Source organism: Vombatus ursinus, unplaced genomic scaffold (assembly GCF_900497805.2).
Source record: "Vombatus ursinus unplaced genomic scaffold, bare-nosed wombat genome assembly UNPS02014817.1, whole genome shotgun sequence".
NCBI classification, from domain to species: Eukaryota; Metazoa; Chordata; class Mammalia; order Diprotodontia; family Vombatidae; genus Vombatus; species Vombatus ursinus.
This window is the reverse complement of record NW_020954595.1, coordinates 6,272,752-6,284,670: the sequence shown is the minus strand read 5'-3', so window position 1 is coordinate 6,284,670 and position 11,919 is coordinate 6,272,752. Positions and strand designations below refer to the sequence as shown.

The window sequence follows — 11,919 nt, the reverse complement described above, 5'->3', positions numbered from 1 at the left end:
AGAGAGCACAATTATTAACTTCTCCTTTGAGAACCCAAGTGCAAGTTAGGGAAATGGTCCAGAGCAGATGCTACAATTGAGAAACTGAGGCTCAAATGAGTGAAATGATTTATTGAAGGTCACACAATTAGGAAGTGGTAGAGCTGGGATTGAAAGCCAGGTGTTCTGGCTCCAGGTCCAGTGTTCTTTCTGAAGCAAGACAGATGCCTTTCCCATAGTCTTGTGGTATTCACAAGATATTCACACATTAGCCAGAGAAGAAATTTATTAATTGGGAGGAAAATTTCTGTTAAATTGAAAGTTAAAAAAAAACCCTTTCTATGGGAAATAGAAAATTGACTGAGATTGCCCTTTAATTAAAATAAAAATGTGAATCTTCAGGCAACTTAAATGTCACAGGTTGAGTTCTTAAATGTTTAAAATATGAATATTTTCAACTGATCTTTTTTTTAAACAATAAATGTATTCACATTCAGTCCTGAATTTTATGCTTCTGCTGGCTGTGTTGACCTTGGTATTTAAGAAGATGTTCATCTGAATTCTGTATATTTGATGAGGAGTCTACATTTGAACAAAAGTCGCTATAATATGCATGGAATGCAGTAGGCTACTACATAGAGTTCATTTACTATTCCCAGGTCATTTTTGAATATTAGTTTTTTCTACTTTGAGCATATTTTCATCAAAATCTTATGAAGAAGAATGACCAACTCTTTGAAAGCTGATTTGTATTGTCCTTGATCTGTGCTGCAGAATGTCTTTGAGAATGGTGGCTGAAAGAGACTCCCTGAATTCTATGTGATTGTAAATTTTAAAAAAGTGAAGAGAACATCTTCCTTTAAAATGTGATGCATACAGAGGTCTAAAGCTAAGAAATTAGTTGTGAGTTAGTACAAAACCTTTCTTTGGCTAGAATCGTTCAAGTGATGAGGAAATAGAATTCAGTTACTCAAGACATAAATCTATGCAATTGATGGGTGGATGAGGAAATGGGACACTTCGCATTTCAGGATGTTCTGAGTTCCTGAAATAGTCTTCTTGTTAACACTTTGTAAAACAACACAAAACAAAACAAACAAAAAAAAAACCAACAAAAAACTCTGTCCTGTTGCCTCATGTACCTGCCATTCAAGCTTTAATCTTTATAAGCCACACCTCACTACAAGTGGACTGTTCCTGCTGTCATTTCTTCATCACTTAGTGAACTCCTTTTCTCATTCTCTTCATTTCAAAACCCGTCATCATCATCATCTCCCACTATCTCCTTCTTTCCCCCCAGTTTCTGACAAATGGTGGCCCTTCTCTTTGCCAAGACCAATCCTTCTACAAGTGCGTTTGATCCATCCCCTCCCATCTTCTCCAGAACATTTTATCCTCAATTACCAACTTCCCTCCTCAAATTTTTAATCCCCTCTATGTATTGGTTCCTCTCTACTGACTTCAAACATGTTAAAGTCTCCCCCTTATTAAAAAAAAACCTTCATTAGATCCTACTATCCCCCCACCAATCATACTGTATCTCTCTTCCCATTCTTAGCCAACCACGCTAACAAAAGCTGTCTGTACTTTCTGCTTCAACTTCTCTCCTTTTATTCTTCAGACTATTGCAATCTGGCTTCCAACTCATCACTCAACCAAAACCGGCCCTCTCCAAAGCTACTCTTAAGTTACTCAGAGTGAACTCTTAATTGTCAAATCTGATGATCTTTTCTCAATCTGAATGTTTCTCAATCTATCTGCTGCATATGACCCTTCTCTTTGACCACCTTCTCCTCCTGAATATTTTCTTCTCTCTGGGTTTCCACTCTCTCATGATTCACATCCTATAATGTCTAATCTCTGCTTCTCAGTCTCGTTTGATGGTTTGTCATTTATATAATTCAATCTAATTGTGGGTGTTTGGGAAATTCTAGGTCTTTTGTGAGTCAGACCCATAGTTTACCAGACCATGTGGCTGTAGTCCCCCCGTTGAAACCGTCTTTGGAACTTTCTTGATCTCCTTTCACTGGAAATTCCTCAAGATCAGCCTGACATAACAGGTGGAGTGATTAAATTTCTTTCACCTCCTATCATGCTTCTACAAGCCAGCACAAGGTTTATGCTGGTTAGCTGCAGTTTTACTTTGCAAGAAAAGAAGGGACGTGGTGGAGTTGGCCATTTTTTTACTAGCTTTTTTGTAGTTACTCAAACCACTCTTATCACTACATTTAATTTTTCTCTCTACCACTTCATGCACTACCACTTCATGCAAGTGCTTTGAAGCAAAATACTTTTCTCTTGACAAAATTCAATTCTCTATTCCTAATTCTCATCCTTAAAAATCCATCAGGTGCATTTGTCTTTACTATTCCCAAAATTCTTTCTGCTACAGGCTTCCATGACATTGTTTCATCTGGATTCTCTTCATCTCTCTGACCATTTATTCGTTCTCCTTCAGGGGGTCCCAACAATATGGTACAATGGTTAGTCCCGGGCTGTTCTGCTCATTCCTTCAGGATGCCCGGCCACTCATATGATTTCAGCCTGAACATAACGCCCCAGTTCTCCCTCTCCAGCCTCTATCTCCATCTTCGGTCATCTACAAGATAGTTCCACACTTGAAGTTCACTAATTCAAATTACTCTTTCCCTTCCAAGCAAACACCTCATCCCAGATTCCCGTAACAGAGAACATCACCTCCATCCTTCTGGTCCCTTTGCTCTCCACAACGAATTCATTACTAATCGTTTATATCTTCTTGTTGCTTTTTTGTGTACCTTCATTTCATCCCAAGCATCTTTCTTAAATGATGAACTAGATTGTCTGATGTTGTATAACCACTTCTGAGACCTGGAAACATTCTCTTTACCTCTCCTTGCATGAAGGATTCCATCTCCTCCATGAGTTGTGAATTCTTTGAGAGCAGAGATTGTTTTTGTGTTTATTTTGTCTTTCTTTGTATCTCCAGCACTTACCACATAGTAAGTGCTTAATAGTAGTGCTGAAACATAGTAGGTGCTTAATAAGTTGCTAGTGGTGGACTGACTGATCTTATGCTTGATAATTTTGTGATCCAGAATAACTTTTACATATATACATATATATAATATATATACACACACATCTACCTATATAATATGTGTGTATATATGTGTGTGTAAACACACACACACACCAGAAATTGTTTATAGGCAGTGTCCACTTGTGGGCTTTCTCCTGTGAGTTTTCCTATGGTGTATAATATCAATTAACTTTCTACCTGACTTATAACCTTGAATTTGAGCTATGGCCCCTGCCCCCTCCTTTTCTGGCAGACCCTGTGAGTTTGCACCTCACTCTCACCACCTCCCGGAACCAACAATCACCTCCATGCCCAGATGACCTACCGGGGTATGAATTCACTGATGTTTAAATGATGGTGAAATGAAGCATTGGTTAAGGGGTCTGAGGGGATGAGTGTTTCTTAACTGGAGCCTTTCCAAGTTTCCAGATGCCTGTCCATTCTAGCTATGGCTAGAAATGCATGAGCAATCACGGACTGCTCCCATCATCACATTCAGGTGTGCTGATTCCTAAAACTGTACACGGAATTGTTCTGGCCTAATAGTGGTTAAGTAAGCCATGCACAGTTTGTCAGAAAAAGTGTAGTGGCTCATTAACACTTAAAAAAAAATAACCCCATGACCTTTCAATTGGCTTGTATGCCATGAATGCAGCATGAGTGATTCATTGTCAGTACAGCAGTGATCTTTGTACATATTTTGCATTATATGTTAGTGCAATGGTTTGGCAGTCTTAGAGAATTCTTAAGTCCCCAACCACACCGTGCTATGCACCGCTTATGAGGCTGGCATGGTTATTATAGTTTTGTCTGGGTGAAGCAATTTTGTGTGTCTGTTTTGCTTTTCTGGATACATTAGTGATACATTATTAATGCAGGTAGAAGATTGTTATTTTGGGGCTTGGTCAATTAGGAAAGAAAGAGCATAGAAAGAACAACGGGGTGATTTAAAAGAAGGGTAATCCCAACCAAGAAGCAGAATGGCCTGAGAGATGAGTGCTGGGTCTGGAGTGAAGAGAACTTAGATCTAGAAAGGGAGCGGACCCTCAGAGATCACCTAGTCCAACCCACCTTTTCACAGGTGAGAGAACTGAGGCCCAGAGAGGTTAAAGCACTGATCCAAGATCTCGCAGACAAAGGAACAGGATTTGCACCCAGGTCCTCTAACTCCAGAGTCAGGGGTGCTGAGTCAAGGAGAGCTGAGTTCAAATCCTGCCTCTGATAATTGTCCAGAGGCAAGTCACTTAACCTCTCTCAGGCTCAGGCACCTGTCCATGACTGTACGTTGTAAATGGCTTGCAATATGGAATTAAAGGCCTTGTTGGGAAATTGCAAGGTTCTTTAGTAACCTTCAAGTTTCTCCCGGAGTCAAAAGGGCCATCTGTTGAATACTCACCTTCTTTTGGTGGTGCCATATTTTCCTGAGCCTCGTATAGCCACCATCTCCAAAGAATTGAAGGTGAGGATGGCCCATGGCCTGGAGAGCAATGTGGTAGGTATGGGGAAGTCACAACACTTTGCAGACTAGGGATGACCCAGGAGAAACAGCCTCCAGGATGTAATCAGAAAATGTAGAGCCACAGACCAAAGATGGGCCAGTCACACAGCAAGGTCACCTTTGACTGAAGTTCTTCAATATTGTCTCTGGATAAAACACAAAGGATGTCCTGATACAACTTAGTCAGATTTTTATTTTAGGAATCTCAAGCTGGTCAGAAGATAGTCTGGGAGGGGAGCTTGGAAAAAAGGAAGCTAATGAGGTGGCTTTGATAATAGGCCAGGAAAGAGGTCATGTGATGAGTACCCCTGAACAAAGCTAGGGGCTGTGTGAGTGGAGAGCAGGGAGGGAGGTACAAGAGCTGTTGTAGAAGTAGCATCAGTAAGCTCCGGCAACTCCACAATTGCCAACTTGGGGCACAGAAAAGATGACAGCTGAGCAGAAATGTGAAGGACTGGAGCAGAAATGAATTTAGGGAGTTTGACAGCTGGCGATGTGACCATCGCAGGGTGGTGAATGACAGATTCTTAGGGGGTACTCATCTTCTAGTGTCCAGGCAAGGTTAAGCACGGAGCCAGCATACACCCTCACTGCTTGGTACCCCCAGAGAGCCAGGACCTTACATTTCTGAGATCTTGGTTGTGTGGAAGAATATGGTGGTCATTATGTCCTGGAGAAAGAATGCCCACATCAAGAAAATCCCAGATCTCTAAAGAATAAGAGACCCCAAAATGAGCATGACCCCATTGTTCATTTCTGGATGAGAACGTGCTTTTTAACCCAAATGTTCATATAGCAATTACAACTTTAAAAAAATCAGAACATCCTTTTATCTCACCAACTCATAGGACATTTGTGAAGGTGAAATGTTCAATTAAACGCTTTCAAATCATTAAGGTGGAGGAGTTAACAGCAGCTGGAGGTGGTCCAGGAACTTACTAGGTGCCAAGATTAGATGAGGTTGCACTAATTAACAGGTCAATATGATGGTAACAGTAGTAAAACTAACCTGAAGATTTCAGCCACATCTTAGAAGGCCATAAAAAAATAAACTTTGGAGGAAAAAGGAAATGAAACCTGACTGTTGTAAAGGGAAGCAGCGTTCCTGGGAAAAGTGCATTAGATTTTTAGTCAAACGACATGGGTGCAAATCCGCCTCTGCTCCTTATTACCTGTGGGACCTTGGGGAAATCCCAACTTCCTTTGCCCTCTGCTTCCTCCTTTGTAAAATGAGTGGGTTTGACTAATGAGCTCTGAGGCCTTCCAGCTCTGAATATGTGACCTTGCGATCCCCAGGTTTACAGCTAAGGGGTGAGTTAGACATAAGAGACACCAGGAAGAAACGCAACAGGATACAGCAGAGAGAGTGCTGGCCTTGAGATCAGCAAGACACCAAGTTCAAATCCTACTTTATCAGCTTTGTAGCCTGGCCAATTCATTTGGCTTTTCCAAGCCTTGGTTTCCTTATCTAAAAAATGGGCATAAGAGTCACATTATCTTCACAGAAATGTTGAGCTTGTATATAAAGTGCCTTGAAAACTTAGACATGCAATATAAATCTGAATTATTATTATTACTGTTAATGATTGCATAGATTTGTCCATAGAAGAAAGGTTAACTCCTTAGGCCCGGAGTCCTGAGATAACATTACCAAACAGTTCTGAGACCATTCTGGAAACTGCAATGAACCTATTAGAGCTGTCTCCAGGGTTGGAAAGAGATCTGAGTTAGGAGCTAGAAGCCAGGAGTTCAAATACTACCCTGGCTACGTACGGTGCCCGTGACCCTGGGCAAGTCACTTCAACTATCTAGGCCTCAGTTACCTCATCTGTAGAAAGAGAGAACTGGACTATATATCCTCTAAGGTTCTTCCAGCTCTAAGTCCAAGGGCAAACAGCCCTTTATGCTAGGATTTAGAGGAAAGAAAACCAGACAGTAGAGAAAAATTGATTCAAAAACCATGGCATGGCATCAAAGAATTGCTATTGCTGGAAGGACAAGGGCACCCAATGAACAGAAGAGCAGAAAGGGATCAAATGGCACCAGGCTGCTCCTTTTCTAATGGTTTTATGTAACTCAGCACTTGGAAGGAAGGACATGCCCAGCATCTCGTCCTGCTTAAAGCTATGGGGCGTGTATTGGCAATTTCTCCTCCTCCTTCTCTTTTTCCTCCTCTTTCTCCTTCTCTTCCCTCCTCCTCCTCCTCCTTCCTCATCCTTATTGTCCTCCTCCCCCTCCTCCCCCTCCCCCTCTTGCTTCCCCCCTCCTCCTCCTTCTCTTTTTCCTCCTCTTTCTCTTTCTCTTCCCTCCTCCTCCTCCTCCCCCTCCTCAACTCCTCCCCCTCCCCTCCCCCTCCTTTTTTCTCAGTCTGACTGGGGAAAAGTATAGAGTTCAGAGAATTACCTGGAGGATGTTAGAGGCCATTGAGTCCAACCTCCTTATTTTGCAAATAAGGAAACTGAGGCTCAGACAGAAGTGACTTGTCCAAGGTACCGCAGGGGACAGAGGCACACAGTAATTGAGTTACGATGTGAACATAGGTCCTCTGACTACAAATACGGACATTTTTCTGTTGTATCCCTAATGAATAGACACGTGGTTGTGAAGAGCTGTAGTAACTAGACGATTGGGTGGGAAGGGGCTCAGGATGGACTTGGAGAGTAAATGAAGGACATCACAGAATTCTGGAGCTAGATGAAATCATTTAGTAGAGCTTCTTCATTCTCACAGATGAGGAAATGGAAGCCCAGAACGGTGGTTGATAGAATCTCGGAAGCCATTCAACAAAGCTCTTGTTTTACAGATGAGTAAACTGAGGCCCAGGGATCTAGAGTGCTTATAGCTCTAGAGATTGAAGGGTTATCAGAGGACGCGTAGTTCTACCCTCTTATTTGACAGATGATAAAACCTAGGTCCATTCATACAGGTAGTATTAGAAATAATGTTTGAACCCAGGACCTCAGACTCCAGAGATGGGCTCTTTCCCTTGTAGGATATGGATGTTACACACCATAATTCAACTATCAAGTTCTCACCAGATATTTCTACTATAACCAGGAATGCCAGAAAATGGCATTAGTTTTCTAGGAAATCTAAGGATGACGTTTGAAGACAAGAGACATCACCCGGAAGAGGTACCAGACCAGCTTTGTTTGGTCCTAGAAGGCAGAACTTGGAGCAATGGGAAGAAATTACAAAGTGGCAGATTCAGACTTGAAATTAGGAAAGACCCCCTTACAACTTCCCTATTACTGTGGAGGGCACATCATTCTCCCAATCTCCTGGGCTCACGACCTAGACCTTCAGTGGCCCACTCTCATATCCTTTCTCCCCCAATCCATTGCCTAGAGGCCTCTAGGTGGTGCCACAGTGCATAGAGCACTGGACTAGGAGTCAGGAAGACCTGAGTTCAAATATGTATGGTCTCAGGTACTCAAGAGCTGTGCGACTCTGGGCAAGTCACAAAACTTCTGTCTGCCTCAGTTTTCTCAACCATAAAATGGGGGTGATTACAGCATCTACCTTGGAGGATTGCTGTGAGAATTAAATAAGATAATATTTGTAATTTTTGTACAGAGCCATGGCGGGCACTATATAAATGCTTATTCCTTCCCCCTCCCATTTTGGCCCCCCATATCCAATCTGTTGCCAAGGCCTGTGTATTTCACCTTTGCAACATTTCCCCAACATGTCCCCTCTCTCCTCTGACACTGCCCCCACCCTGGGGCAGCCTCAACACCTCATGCTTGGATATTGCAATAGTCTGCTGTAGGTTGGTCTGCCTCCAGTCTTTATCCATCCGGTGCTGTGTTTTGGATAGTTTGATAGAGGGGAGGAGGAGTGGCTAGAACTAGATAAATTGATTCATTCATTGGTGGGGTGGGATGAGGCACCCTCCAAGACCCCCTAATCCCAAAATTCTGGATTCAGTGACTAGATCTCAGGTCTTCTGTCCCAATACAACGTTCTTTGTTTGATCCTAAGTCAAGCTACCTCTTCATTGGAGAAGGCACATCAGGAGTCATGTGAGGGGAATTAGTCAGGAGGGAATTCAAGAACTAAGAGCTGAAGGCTATGTGTGCTGGGCACATAGCATGCTACAGCCAGGACAACGTCCCTCACAAGGGACCATCCAGTGCTGACTAAAAGACTTGGGGTGGGGAGGAAGAGGGATGGGTAGTCAAAGTGTGACTGCCTCCCATGATATCGGCCTCATGGCAGCCTCCACTCGTTCATTAATCTTGGTTTTGCTCTCTGGAGCCAAGGAGATCAAGTCTAATCTCTTTGTCATACGATGCCCTTCAAAAACCTGAGGCCAGCCACCAGGACTCCCTAGATGTCTTCTCTTTTCCAGGACAAACAGCCCCTTTCCTTTCCCTGATCTTCATATGGCAACAGCTTGAAAGGTCATGCAGTATCTGTATTAAGCAGTGACAACTTCCTGCTTCCCACATATAGGACAAGACTAGCTTCAGGCATCTGTCTGCAGCTTAAGAAAACCACCCCATTATCAACTCTTTATCTAGAACGAGTCCCTCTAGAGTTCTGAGCAGTCAGAGCAGAGTGGCACCATAGGGATGCCCGGGATTTGTTTCTTGACCATTGCTTTCATAGGTTTTATGTACGGTGAATGAGTTGTGGGAATAGGGGAAGGACGTGATCTTGACCAACGGTAGGCCGTTTCTATGAGATCTTCGGGAATGGTCCTAAACAAAGACCAATGGCCTTGTTCATTTGTTTAGTCCCCAAAGAGAAAGGTCTCTTCATTTCAGGGCTCCCAAGTGAAGCCCAATGCTCAGTCCATGTGTGTCTCAGAGTGCTACAGTGGAAGGTGTGCCTTTATCTGTGATCCCAGGGCTTAGCATAATGCCTGGCACATAGTAAGCACTTGACAAATGTTTGTTAACTGATTGACTGACCTCCAACGTGTGAGGGATAAGTTCCATAATTCCTTGCATTTCTAGGACTCAACATGGAGAAGATCTATGCCCTGGAAGTAACTGCTCACTGATAATTGCTGGAGCCACCCACTGGAGCGCGCTTGTTATTGTCACCATCACCCATTGGGCACTTAGCTTGGCTCTAGGGATGACTTATTTTCCCCACTTTGGATATGACTATTTTCCTCATTACATGACCTGTGACTGACCTTCCTTAGTGTGTGAACTCTTAGGGGAAAACTTACAACAACTTTTAGCTTAATCTGAAGAAAATTCTTTCTATTCAAAAGTGGAAAGGGCTGCCTCAGAAGGTTAGTGAGTCTTTCTCCTAGGAGCTCTTCAAGCAAAGGCTGGGGGACTCCTTGTCAGGTAGCTGTGGAGGATCTGGGAGGACCTGCCACTCTCCACCCTCTCCTTGGTCACCCAGGGCAGCCATCTCTTCATTTCCACCTTGCTGCCTTTCTTTGATCTTCGTTGTGCCCCCAGGCTGGGTACTCTCTCTCTGGAGTGCCCCCTTTTCAGCTTTTATGTGTTCTCCCATTCTATGGTGAGCTCCTGGAGGACAGGGAGTATCATTTGCTTTTCTTGGCATCCCTAGCACTTAGCACAGTGCCTGTAACATAGCAGGTGCTTTATTGACTTGGTCAGTGTAGATCAGTTACTGCTCTGTGGTTTAGAGTCTTAGAGAGCTAGCTGACGCACCAAGGATTCAATAATTTGTCTGGGAATGGTTCAGTCAGGCTGTCAGGGGTGGAACTTGGATTTGAACTCTGCTCTTCCTGACAATATGGCGGCTCTGTCGGCCACCCCATATGACCTCAGGACTGTCACTAGTAGTCACTTAAAGGCTTTTTGGGTTGAACTGAATTGGAGACTTCCAGGAAAATGAAGTCTTAGAAAAGGCTCATAGATTTAGGCAGAAGCTCTTCCTTCCTCCTTGGCCGGTGCTCAGAATTGGAGGAATGCTGGCATGGGCTGCTGAGCCAACTGCCTACCTGAAGTTCCCCAGTGTTGGACCGCAGGTGTAGAGGGGAGGGGGCAGAGGATGGCTTGGATAGTCAGTCACTTTCCTGTTGCTGGGCCCTAACGCCCTCCCTCCCCCTCCCCAACACGCATTCTCCACACAAGGGGAAGAGCTGGTGGCTGGACAGAGCCCTGGGCGATCGATTTGGCTTTAGGGGCGTTGGAGACAAGGTGCAGAGGCCAGGAGGACCTGGGTCACACGAGGTGGAGTTCAGGGTAGCTCCGGAGGATTTTAACCCGGAGACTACATTTGTAGTCTGATTAAAGAACAAAACAAAACAATCACCCATCTTTTTTTTCCTTTCATTATATCCTGCTTAGAAAGAGATCCGTCTCTGACCCTCCCCTTTCCCCAAAGAAAACTTCAGGTTCAACCAGCCCCATCCCCATCCTATCACCCTATCACAAATCCGCATGCCCTCGAGCTGTGCAGCAGTAGCTTCTGTCTCTCTCTCTCTCTCCCTCTCTCTCTCCCTCGCCCTCCCTCCCTCCCTCCCTCTCTCTCTCTCCTCCCTCCCTCCCTTCCTGTGCCTCTCCCTCCTCTAGCTCTCCCTCGCTCTCCATCATTCTGTCCTATACCTCTCGGCCCGCTCCAGCTTCTCGCTGCCTCTCTGCTCTCCCCGCCTCCCCCATCTTCTTCACAGCCCTGTGCCCCCAGCCCCGGGTTCAGTACCAGGCTCCGCCGGGCCTTGCTGCGCCTTTAAGTTCACCCCTCCTCCCTGTGGCCCCTCCCGCCCTTGCCCGCTGCCGGTGCGCCCTCCCCCTCCTCCTCCCCCTCCCCCTCCCCCTCCCCCTGTATCCCTGGGTGTCTCCATCCTGCCGCTCGCTCGCTGCCTGGCTGGCTCGGTAGTCCCTGGATCTGTCGGTGGGTCGGGCTTAGCCTCTGCCAGCCGCCCTCCGCCCGCCGCCCGCCGCCGCCAGGCTCAGCTCAAGTCTCCCTCCCGCTCCCTCCACCTCCAGCCTCCTGGAGCAGCAGCAGCAGCCCCAGCCATGGCCGACATCAAGACGGGCATCTTCGCCAAGAACGTGCAGAAAAGGCTCAACCGGGCTCAGGAGAAGGTGCGCGAGGGGAGTGGGGCGGGCTGGGTGCGGGGCGGGAGCCGGGCGCAGGGGGTGTGAGGGCGGCGGTTGGGACGACTAGGGTATGGGACCGAAGGGGAGAGGACGAGGGAGGGGGAGGGGAAGCCCAGGGAGGGGGCGGCTCTGACCAACGTGCTGGGGAATCCCTCCTCCCTGTGCCCACAGCACCCAGGGGCACACACCACGCTGCAACACTGCACACACGCACATCACTCACAGACATCACCACATAAGCCATAGACTCGATACCACACAAGGACACACAATGCAGAGAAGCACAACACGGACACAACACACACACACACACACACGCACACGCACACACACACACACACACA

At 45.6% G+C, this 11,919-nt stretch overlaps 1 protein-coding gene across 1 annotated transcript in view; it reads left to right on the top strand.

Annotated features, from left to right (window-relative positions):
• Positions 1 to 11,475: 11,475 nt before the first annotated feature.
• AMPH (amphiphysin) overlaps positions 11,476 to 11,919 on the top strand; it is a 195,647-nt gene continuing 195,203 nt past the window's right edge. Inside the window, exon 1 of the mRNA XM_027835760.1 lies at positions 11,476 to 11,560. Coding sequence (XP_027691561.1) covers positions 11,492 to 11,560 — 69 coding nt within the window. The 5' untranslated portion in view covers positions 11,476 to 11,491. The remainder of the gene's footprint in view (positions 11,561 to 11,919) is intronic.